This window comes from Leptidea sinapis, chromosome 25, assembly GCF_905404315.1.
Source record: "Leptidea sinapis chromosome 25, ilLepSina1.1, whole genome shotgun sequence".
NCBI classification, from domain to species: domain Eukaryota; kingdom Metazoa; phylum Arthropoda; class Insecta; order Lepidoptera; family Pieridae; genus Leptidea; species Leptidea sinapis.
In genome coordinates, this window is record NC_066289.1 from 7,291,418 (window position 1) to 7,303,705 (window position 12,288).

Consider the following 12,288-nt stretch of genomic DNA (forward strand, 5'->3'; position numbering starts at 1 on the left):
GTTCATTCAGATTAGTAGTGAATAACGAGGATTGTAAGCATATAAACTGTTTTCCACCCAAGAATTTTGAAAATATTGGCTTTGTTACATAGATGGCGGGCCGGCAGCCGTGAACTCATATCGCTCAAGGTCGCTGGCATTTAGTGTCGCTTTAAGAAAAATTCAAAAATTTCCATCATTCGGGTCGCCTTAAGAAATATATACCCGCTGGGTCGCCCTTTCTAACTCCATGCTTTATTATCTCTCGTTGTCTTTGTCGGATATTAATTTAATTCCATGTTCCCAGGATGAGTACGAGAGTAACGTGAGGACCGCGTTGTACCTGGTCGCTGTTGCTGCTAGGCTACTAGAGAATAATAACAATAGCGAGGTAACATCATTAAATATTAAGTGATACATATAAGTTTGAGGCGAGGCCGAGGGTCTCAATTCAAATTCAAATATTTTTATTCAAAATAGGATTTAAAATCACTTATTGAACCCATTCAAAAGAGACTGCCTCAGACCTGAGAAGAATGGGCGCAAGAAACTCAGCGAGCTTTTTTTTTATATAAAATATGGATTACAATGTGATATCGTACAATAAACATTTATAATTAAAGAGCCTGAGGGTGTTCGCTTTATTCCCAGTCCGTGGTGTCATTAAGAAAATCGTTTATGCTTTAGTAACCTTTCCCACTCAACGTTTTTTAACATTTCTTTTAAATTTCGTAACACATTTGTTTTGTTCATTTTCTGGGATCATATTGTAGAAGCATATACATCGCCCAGCAAATGACTTACTAACTCGACCCAACCGAGTAGGCATAACAAGTTTATGTTTGTTCCTCGTGTTAACATTATGATAGTCACAGTTTCTATAAAACTCCTCAATGTGGTTATGAACATACAGAACATTATCAAAAATGTATTGAGAAGCAACAGTCAAAATGTTTATTTCTTTAAATTTTTCTCTTAATGATTCTTCAGGACCTAGATTATAAATCGCGCGAATAGCCCTCTTCTGCAGCACAAAGATGGTATTAATATCGTTCGCACTGAACCATAACAATACAATCGATCAAGGGAATTGCACTTTCTCCAGGCTCTGGAACACAAACATGTTACACAGAGAAATGATAAACAAATTCAACTAATTCAACATTTATTGAAGCAGGCGTTACTTTGCGGAAATCCATAATTATCCAAATGATTTGAGTTTTTTTATTTAATTAAATTTAATGTAATATTCAAACACCAGTTACACTGGTAAAATGTATAAGGCTCATCAGAAATGATTTTCGACCTATTGCACCTGCATTTTATTGAATAAATAAATCATTAATTCATTCAACAAAGAGAGCTCTCTAATTCATTTTTTTTATTAACATTACGGTTTTTAACTGAACCTAAATTGCTGTTTAGAGCCTGTGTAGTGTGTGTATTACCTATATACATAAATGCGCACACTCATCTCTCTAAATCTTAATATATATAAATTACGCGACACGTTGTTTGTCCGCGATGGACTCCTAAACTAATGAACGGATTTTAAAGGGGATTACTTCATGGAGTGCAGTTTAGTCCAACTTGAGAGATTGGATAGTTTTTATTTCGATTTGGGACCCATAATTATTTTTATTTCCAATATTTGTTTTGTATGGACATATTTTCTATGAGAGAATTTATTGACGCACGGTTTGACAGTTGTGCTGTGAAACAATTTCATTATAAAAACAAGGAGTAAGTATATGTTACGAAATAATTCTTGATGTTATGAAATACTTGCTGACCTGGCAAACGTTGTTTTGCCATATAAATTATATATGTAAACCTTCCTTGAGCTTCAACGAATCTATTACAAAAGATATCATTGAGATCGGTCGAATAGTTTTGGAATTATTAAGGAACATACAAACATACATTCTCTTTTATATATATATATACTAGTGGACCCGACAGACGTTGTCCTGTACACACGTCTTAAATTTGAAAAATCGGTCCAGCCGTTAGGAGGAGTTCACTAACATACACATGAGCAGGAGAATTATGTAATATGGACGGAATTGAGAATCTAAACCAATCTCAAATTCATTGAAACAAACAAAATAATCATCAAAATCGTTCCAGTCGTTTTGGAGATAGTTTAATTGTGAATCTAAACCATTCTCGAATCCACCTGAACACACACAACAATCTCAAATTCACTGGAACACACAAAAATATCATCAAAATCGGTCCAGCCGTTTAGGAGGTAGTTCAATTGCGAATCTAAACCATCCTCGAATCCACCTGAAGACACACAGAAAGTTTCATCAAAATCGGTCTAGCCGTCTAGGAGGAGTTCAGTGACATACACACGCACACAAGAAATATATATATTAAGATTATTGACAAAAACAGTTTTTTATTTATTATCTACAGAACAACGTCTGTTGAGTCAGCTTGGAGTATTTAAGCTTAAGAGCACATTAAACGTGCACATAATCAGTAATATACATACGAGGGCTGCACCAAAACTATCGGGAATGGAATATTTCCACTGTTCCTGTCATATTAAAATCTTTTTAATTGAAAACTCCTTGGTTTTAAAAATCGAATAGCAATTATTTATTTAAAAAAAGATTTTCGGTCTTGTCACAAGGTATTTTCAAACTTGTTTAGTCGTTGAGAAAATGGAATTGACTCGAGAAAATCTAGAGCGATGATTTATCATGACTTTCGAAGTGGTTTAACATAAAAACAGTGTGTTGACCGGATGATTTCTGCATTTGGTGATGAAGCCCTATCCATAACCACAATTTATCGCTGGTTTGCTGAATTTCAACGTGGACGTGTCAAGCTCAGTGATGATCCCCGTCAAGGTCGTCCAAAAACTATGTTGCGACTATTCCTCTTGAGGGACAAAGAACGGTTAATGCAGAATTGTATGCTAGCATTTATTTGCCACAGGTGGTTTCTGAACTCCTTAAAGAGAACTGCAACCCTCGCATCATCCTCCATCACGACAATGCGAGTTCTCACACCGCGCACAGAACAAAAGAGTTTTTAGAGCAAGAAAACATAGAATTATTAGACCATCCGCCGTACAGCCCCGACCTAAGCCCTAATGATTTCTATACTTTCCCTAAAATAAAGAATAAATTGCGTGGACAGAGATTTACATCACATGAAGAAGCTGAGGACGCCTTCAAAACGTCCATTTTAGAGACCCCAACTTCCGAATTGAATGGTTGCTTCAATGATTGGTTCCATCGTATGGAAAAATGTGTCAAATTTCGCGAAGAATACTTCGAAAAGCAATAAATACATTTTTAAATCTCTTAATACATCGCACCAGTAAGCAGGTCTATTAAACTCCTTAAAATATACTTTCCAGGTAATATCGCTAGACATCCGCAGAGCTGTGTTCAGTCTTCGCAAGGCGAGGTCTCGGTCAGGCGGAACACTTCTCCATCTAGCTGTGGACAGGAGGACGCCCGTTGACGATTTTCACACAAGCTCGGTTTGCCAGTAAGTGATCACTTCATATCGATTATGGCACCCAGAAATACAAACGAAACTCAATAACATATTTAACTTATACAATTATATATAGCATAAAAGCGTGCGGGTCAAATCAAATTGATTTAACATCGCAGACTGTGTTAACTTTTGAATATATATCTAATATATCTTTTTTTAAGGAATAGGAGGACAAACGAGTGTACGGGTCACCTGTTGTTAAGTGATCACCTATAAATAAATTTTAATGTTTTATAAAAAAATGGCTCTATCGTAAATCCTATTAATACACTGCTGAATATCTAAATGATCGGACAGCCTGGGACTAGATTGTGATTATTTTATAGCGATAGAAATGACTGTACAATATTGTATAGTTTTATTGAAAAGGGCGCAAAAAAAGAATGCTGGGAGAGTTTTTTGCGCCGCTTCTTCTCTCTCAGAGCGCCATTTGTTTCCGAAGCGGTAGTAGTATCTAGTAGTTATTAGAAATGATATCAAAAAGAATTCTAAAGGAATCAATTTTGAGAAAATAAATGCCTTTTATGCCTTTTAATAACAACCAATGAAGCCGATCTCCGGATTTTTTTTCTGTGTGGAAAAAAGATTCATGAAAACCCCACCATCAAAAATTGCCACACATCCAGATGATAACGTAAAACTTAATAAGTTATACAAATTAAATTTATCGCCAAAATTTATGAACGATGCGGGACTCGAAAGCGAACCGTTCGAGTGACGCATGGATCGTCGATCTATAGTTTCTACTTTACAGTTGATAACCTGCTTAAGTCCAACAATTGCATATTAGGAATTTGACTTAAAATGTTGCTTTTTCAAATCTAAACTATTTGTTATTTTTAAAGTGATATCCCTCGGGTTCGAGTCCCACATTGTTCATAAATTTTGGTCACAAATTTAATTTGTATGATTAATCCCAGAAGGCAGGGATATTACTTTAAAGTTGGCCAGTAGGAGGCTCCTTTGCACAGGAAGCCGGCTAGATTATGGTAACACAACGGCGCCTATTTCTGTGAAGCAGTAATGTGTAAACTTTACTGTTTTTCCGTCTGAAAGGGCGCCGTAGTTAGTGAAATTACTGGGCAAATGAGACTTAACATTTTATGTCTCAAGGTGATTGTACTGCCGCTCAGAATTTTTGGGTTTTTCAAGAATCGTGAGCGAAACTGCATTGTTATGAATAGGGCGTATCAATTACCATCAGCTGAACGTCCTGCTCGTCTCGTCCCTTATTTTATTAAAAAAACAAGTTTGTTAAGTTTTCGTTTATGTGTGGCAGGTTTCCGTGTACCCGGACGACGCGGCTGCTACTCGATTGCGGCGCCGACGTGGACACAGCTGATGAGGCCCAGCAGACTCCGCTGCATATCGCGCTGCTCTCCTACCAGTTCATGGCCGGTACGTCTCCATCAGCCGTTAATAAATCATTGTATTTGTTGGATGTCTTCGGACATATTACTCGTAAAGGGGGTCACAATTTGGAACAGCAAGGTAAATGGCAAAGGTCCAAGTCGGACCAAATACGATCTTCTCTGAACATCAACTTCCACAATGCCCTTCATGAAGCTAAGCATCGCATCAGATTGAGGGAAATCGTGCGAAGATACTGACGCAGCCGTGGAGTCACGACTAGTAGTAATGAGGAAATCGACGCGAGAAGAAGACGTCTCTACCAGCCGTATATATAATGACAGTAATCACGACCATCATGTATACGAAGATTCGATAATCTATATTTATACTTTTTATTCTTTATTACTTTTCATAAAATATTTTATATCGAAATGGTTTTAACTTTGACCACGATTATGATATTGGTTGTAGTACCTTACAATCATATTTGTTTTGTGTTTCCAATTGAGGTAACCGTTCGAGTGACGTATCGTAATAAAATTTTGTATGCTTTGTTCAACTCTCAGGTTGTAACTTCATCTACAGCATAGGTTCTCAACGTGGGCGATAACGCCCACTTGTGGGCGTTTGAGAGTTTCGGGGGGGCAGTAGAAGACTTAGAGTAAATTAGGGCGTATTGAGATGGCGCAGATGGGGCGTGGGTAGATTAAAAAATATAGTCTAAAAAGGAAAAAAATATACGAAAACACTCTAGAAAAAAACATAGTCTCAAAGTGGGCGGTGAGCAAAATAAGTTTGAGAAACTATGATCTACAGGATCTACTTTACAGCTGATAATCTGCTCAACCCCAATATTTTGCGTATAAGGAAATTGACTTGAGATGTCGCACTTGTAAATCTGAACAATTTGTTATGTTTTTAAAGTGATAATCTCAGTCCTCACTTCTTGGATTAATACACAAATAAAATTTGAAAACAAAATTTTATGAATGATGCGAGACTCGAACTCACGACCTCTGGCGTTCCGTTCGAGTGCTCTTCCAACTGAGCTAACCGTTCGAGTGACGTATCGTCATAAAATCCTGTATGCCTTGTTCAGCTCTCAGGTTGTGGCGTAATGGTAATGCGTGTGGCATTTAAAACTCGATGCCGCACGCATTGATATGTTTACGTTATTGCTTGTTTTGAGAAAAATACTCAATTAATCGTTATCAGGCCTTTTTTATTTGGTTGACAGACGACCCAGCTTAATTAATTAATTCCACCATCGCACGACACAAGTTACGATATCATCCTCACCATCTGGATGTGTGGCGGTCCTCCACAGTGCGGTTTTCAAGGAGCTTTCTTCCTCGTACTACAAAGCTGTGGAATGAGCTTCCTTGTGCGATGTTTCCGGGATGATACGACATGGGTACCTTCAAAAAAAGCGCGTACACCTTCCTTAAAGGCCGGCAATGCTCCTGTGATCCCTCTGGTGTTGCAAGAGAATGTGGGCGGCGGTGATCACTTAACACCAGGTGACCCGTACGCTCGTTGTCCTCCTATTCCATAAAAAAATAATGTGATTTGAATTATTATAATGAACAGAAGGCGTAGAAGGCGAGGCGGCGGGCCAGTGGAGCGAGGCGCTGTGCGGCTGTGTGTGTGAGTTACTGACGCGGGGAGCACACGTGGACGCGGTGGACTACGGCGGAATGACGCCCCTACTGGCATCCATTGGCGGTCAGAACTTTTTTTTTATGAAAATAAGGGACGAGACGGGCAGGACGTCCAGCTGATGGTCATTGATACGCCCTGCCCATTACAATGCAGTGCCGCTCAGGATTCTTGAAAAACCCCAAAAATTCTGAGCGGCAATACAATTGCGCTCGTCACCTTGAGACATAAGATGTTAAGTCTCATTTGTCCAGTAATTTCACTAGCTACAGCGCCCTTCAGACCAAAACACAATAATGCTTACAGCACAGCAGAAATAGGCGCTGTGGTAACCATAATATAGCCGGCATCCTATGAAAAGAAGCCACCCTCAACTGAATGTGTGGTGGTCCTCCACTGTGCGCTTTTCAAGGAGCTTTCTTCCACGTACTCCAAAGCTGTGGAATGAACTTCCGTGTACGGTGTTCCCGGGACGATACGGCATGGTTACCTTCAAAAAAAGCGCGTAAACCTTCCTTAAAGGACGGCAACGCTCCTGTGATTCCTCTGGTGTTGCAAGAGAATATGGGCGGCGGTGATCACTTAACACCAGGTCACCTGTACGCTCGTTTTTCCTCCTTTTTTCATTAAAAAAATTATCAACTGACCACTATCATCACCATTTCAACCGGAAAACGTCCAATGCTGGACAAAGGCCTCCCCCAAAGATCGCCATGACGAAAGGTCCTGCGCTGCCCTCGTACAACGTATTCCGGCGATCTTGACCAGATATCGTTCCATTTTGTTAGGGTCCTACTGACACTGTTCAATAACTGTTCACTATACTATATTTCATTTCGATTGCTTGTTGACACCTCGACAATTTCATATCTCTACAAGTCATAAAAGCATACATTATTCATGTAATGTTACATATTATGCATATTTGCTAATTGTTTGAAATATGTCTAATTTTTTTGGAATTACTTATTTTTTACGTGTCACTTTTCAAGTGGACTATCAATAAACTCTACTTCTATGACAGTCTCGTCACTTCCTACTAGATGGTCAAGTGATGGTTAGGTATAAACCCTGCATATGGTAGTACACCATCGCGATGGTCTGAATTCTGGGTTCTCACTAATCCAGAGTTGTATATTGTCGTTGGCAGTGTGAATCATTCACCAAACATCAGGTTTTTAATCGGACACATTTCCCTCCTCTTGCCTTAATAACTCTTAATAATTAATTCCGCTACCTTTACCTAATAATGTTACCTTTTCTTTGTGGCCCAATAGCGTGTGCATAATTGATTTATATTTTTTCTTCTTTGTTTTTGTCATTATGTTCTGTGTCCGCGTAGTGTACAATTTTCAACAGTTAACTACTGACTGTAAAATGTTATAATAATTATAAACATTTTAGAGTTAGAGAGTGTTATATTTAATTAATTTAATTTTTGTTTAGTAATATGTATTTTAAATTGTATTTGTAAATGTAAATAGTATTTATAGTCGCTGTCCGTGCTGCGAAACATGTTGCCCACTGATAATCAGTGTCGAGGCTCAGACGGCTTGAAGTATACTGAGTGGGCCTCCGATTGCCAGCACTAAAGTTATTGCACTGCTCCTCAATCTAACTATTCTTTTTTTTATTTTTATTGTAATATATAATGTTGAAGTTAATTATAATGTTAAAGGTTTCTTTTTATACTTTCCTTATTATGACCTTTGTTTAGCAGTGTAATTATGTTGCTAATAAAGTTTATTATTATTATTAATATAAAACATCCCATCATCAGGTCCGGCGGAGAGCCTGGTTCGGTCGGCGCTAAATCCTCGGCTTTCGTGTCTGGCCGCCACAGCCCTGGCGCTCCACAGGACAAAGTTTGACCCACAGCAAGTCCCTCGTTCTCTTCACGACTTCCTGGTCATGCACGGGGTATACCCAATGTGAGACTTCCTTGGTATCCCGGCGATCTGCTATCGAGTGAGTCCTACGGTGGTTACAAGACGGATAAGCTAGAGGTTTCATCGAAAGCCCCTATAAAAATCATTGATTTCAATGGTTGGTTCAAAATGTTTAGTTATTCTGGAAGTCTAGGAGGCCTATTAGTGCTGATGAGTGTGCGATTCATTTGATGGTGGCTAATTGTTATAGTTATTAAGGTTTAATGTTTTAAATAGTTTACCACCAGGTATACTACTCATATGCCTTCATAAGCGCTTTATTAAATAACTATCAAGAATATAGAAAATAAAACGGAGCCAGTCTTATGTAACGTCAAGTTCTGAGACTTAAATGCAAACAAAATAGTTATTTTGTCTTCGATTCTAGGTATATAATACAATATGTCTACATTTAGGTAGATATTGCATATATTTTAGATTAAATATTTTAGTCCGGTGTCGAAGCAGAGAATTTTGCACATTAATTGCCAATTACGTCTAATCTTACGTGACGATAGTAGAGATAGTAGAGTAAGATAGTAGAGTGACGTAGCGGTACGCGACAAAGTCATAATCTAATAATATAAATTTATGAATATCACATATGTAGTTTATATTGTTTCAATTTATCAAATATTTTTATTAAAATTAATAATAAATAAAATGTTTATCTTCATGCGCTTGCATTAAATGTTTCTTATTTATAATTGACAAATAGTGTTATTAAGCAAGTCAACGACCGAAAATCGCGCGATTGTGCTGTTATCAGGAGGTTTTTATAAAAATCGAAAGCCGAAGTTTCGTCCGAAACGAAAGAACGACGAACTTCAAAATAAATCCTTTTGCCAAAGTACTACTGATCCGAATGGTACGGATGGATTTCTTTTCGGAACCATAGACATAACGCTAAAAAGTGAAGTTGTAGTTACGACCTTATTAATCTCAAACAACGAAAAAGTAAATGCCAAGTGAATTTCGGAATAAGATAAAACGCGTACACCTTTCTTAAAGGCCCACAACTCTCCTGTGATTCCTCTGGTGTTGCAAGAGAATGTGGGCGGCGGTGATCACTTAACACCAGTTGACCCGTACGCTCGTTTGTCCCTCCTTTTCCATAAAAAAACGAAAGACAAAATGTCTAATCGCGAACTTCGTATCGATCTTCTGATCCGAAACACTATCGTAATAGGAAAATGCATGATCCGTCAAACGAAACTTCGTATTTCGATTTTGGTAATAGCGCTCCAGTATATTGTTTAGACATCCGTCCGCTGACGTCATTAAAACATGGCGGCGCAATAGAAATTTCCGGAGTTGTAGGTTATTGGACGAAAGTTTACCCACGTGCAGGCTGAAATCTGTGCGATTGAATTTACAAACGACATGTGTGTACAATAATTATGACGTGGTCTATAGTTTGATCATTAAAAATGATTCTTGAAAATATGACCTATATAAATATATTAAAAATATCTTATATTACATCTAGTAAAGATAGTTAAACAAGCACTATTGGTATATTTCTTAATTGTTATAATACACTATACTTATTATTATATTATATTATATTAACATGGTTGTTTTTACAAGTTTCAATAATGACTTGGAATTTTAATTTTTTTTTAATTTACCGCCACTTAGAGGAAGTTTAAAAATGTTATTTATATTGGGATGGATAGATGTCTATGTCAACGAATCTCATGTTTCAGATAGGTTAGATGTTAGCCGTGATTTAATTCGTTAATGTTGATTAATGATGCTGGTATTATCGCACAAATCGTTTAAAGTTTTGCATTACCTTTAAACAGACTTTCTTGAACAGTAATGGTCACTATTATGTGTCACCAAATTTTGTGTTTGAAATAATAATTGTATTTTATGCATGTTTGTATTAACTGACTATAATTTTGTAGTCTCTTAAGCAGTTTGTATACTTTTTATGTAAATTAATTGATCTCTGCTTAGCGGGCGTACCATAAAAAAGAAAAATAAATCGAAAACTCAATCTCATAAGTTTACTACCTTATAAGGGGTTTCAAAGTAAACATAATGCTGTGTTGTGTGCCATTGTGGCGAAGCCACTTCTGAAAATATTTTTGCGTTAAAAAGATTTCGATGTCCGGGTTTCGTGGTATTTTTTTATGATCTTCCTGATTTTATGTATTAAGTGCCAAGTAAATCAAAGAAAATATATATATATATATATATTATATATATATATATTATGTATGATACATTTTTGACATTATTTGTGCATATTACTAAATGTTAAATAGAATTTAAACTAATTATGTACTGTTATATAATTTGTTTTTGCAAAGTAATTTTGATTTTATTCTTAGATATATTAACCATATCACAAAGGTTCTTTGGAATTAAAACTTACTATATAGATTGGAGAGATTTCAACGAAATATATTTTATTTTTGTGTACATAACATTTTTAGAATATTTTAAGCGTATATATTATGTACTTCAGCCATATATGCTTGATATAATCTGTATTTTATCAACTACTGAATTATTCTAAAGATATTATTTGTAAATACATAGTTTTGTTACAAGACTTGTATAGCGTTCAGTAACATTCTGTCAGTCCTAAGTGAAAGTTGAATACTGTTGGAGGCGAAATTACTTGGATTATTTGAACGCCCAGATAGAGCCTCTTGCTGCTAGACAACCGATGAACACAGGCCAGGTTTATTATTTTAGTGTGACTGACAAGCTACGTCTTACACTCGCGATTTGCATGACAATTTGTGTTTTAAAAAAATAATATACAAAATAGATGTTGACAGTCAGCCTTATTTTTTTTTCGACGTCTTACAGCTGACGTTTAAAATGATCGCCGACAAGATGTCGCTGGCAGTTTTACGTACATTTATTTAAAAAAAAAAGCTTTTAGAATCGATGACTCCTCGCCGCCATTTTGTTAAATTTAACGTCCATCTTGTGTTCCTTTATTGATAAGGCATTTATCTAAACGTGTCGATTATATTTTTTATGTATATAATGGATTTTTGTAGAACTGAAATAGAAAATTTGACAGTAGAAACTATAGTTTTCTCTATAATAATGCAATAATTACTCTTGGTGTTAATTTTAATGTGCCATATCTAAAGTGCAATAAGGCTTTGAATTCAACGATGTCAATATCAACAAGACGAATCTACATTTAGAGGATATTGAAGGAAATATTTGAGTATAGATAGTAGAAAATATTCTTTCTTCATGATTATTTCAAACACCAGCAATGCTGTTGTGGGTGTGATTATCCTATGTAATCAACGAACAGCATGTTCAACTACCGCGGTTTTACGAGTTTTCTCTTTCAGTACTAGTACTTAAGTTATATTTTTGATTGAACGCAGGGTTTTATTGTGTTCAAGTGACGCGGTCATGTACTAATAGTATCGAGTGGCTCAAATTTTTATATAGTTGATGATATTTAAATGGGAATCAATTGTGATAATTATCGATAGTTCTAGGCTAAGCTGTTCTTAGATTGTAGTTGCCATATTGTAACATTGACTATTTAATTTAATGACTCATTAATTGACAGGCATCTGCAAATCTGTCACCGCCATAAAACTTATTTTCCACTACACCTCTGTTGCCATATTTTCGAGTATATTAACGTTTATCGGACTAAATGGTTAAATTTTTTATTCTTTGCATTCGTTTAATCAAAAGTCGTTTCGAATATTATGATAGTCTGTGTAGTGGTGTTATTAAGGCTATAAAAAGTAAAAAAAAAATTAGGCTATATAAAATAAATGTTGTCAGAGATTCTCACACCTACCCAATAGGCACATCGGTTCAGTCTGTTTCGGAGGAGTTTGGT

General features: G+C 36.4%; 1 protein-coding gene across 2 annotated transcripts in view; it reads left to right on the forward strand.

Annotated features, from left to right (window-relative positions):
- LOC126972070 (protein fem-1 homolog B-like) overlaps positions 1 to 10,651 on the forward strand; it is a 32,153-nt gene extending 21,502 nt beyond the window's left edge. For both annotated transcript variants that reach the window (XM_050818646.1, XM_050818647.1), the window contains 5 exons: positions 287 to 370; positions 3,359 to 3,492; positions 4,784 to 4,902; positions 6,448 to 6,582; positions 8,297 to 10,651. In XM_050818646.1, coding sequence (XP_050674603.1) covers positions 287 to 370; positions 3,359 to 3,492; positions 4,784 to 4,902; positions 6,448 to 6,582; positions 8,297 to 8,451 — 627 coding nt within the window. In that variant the 3' untranslated portion in view covers positions 8,452 to 10,651. The remainder of the gene's footprint in view (positions 1 to 286; positions 371 to 3,358; positions 3,493 to 4,783; positions 4,903 to 6,447; positions 6,583 to 8,296) is intronic.
- Positions 10,652 to 12,288: the final 1,637 nt, after the last annotated feature.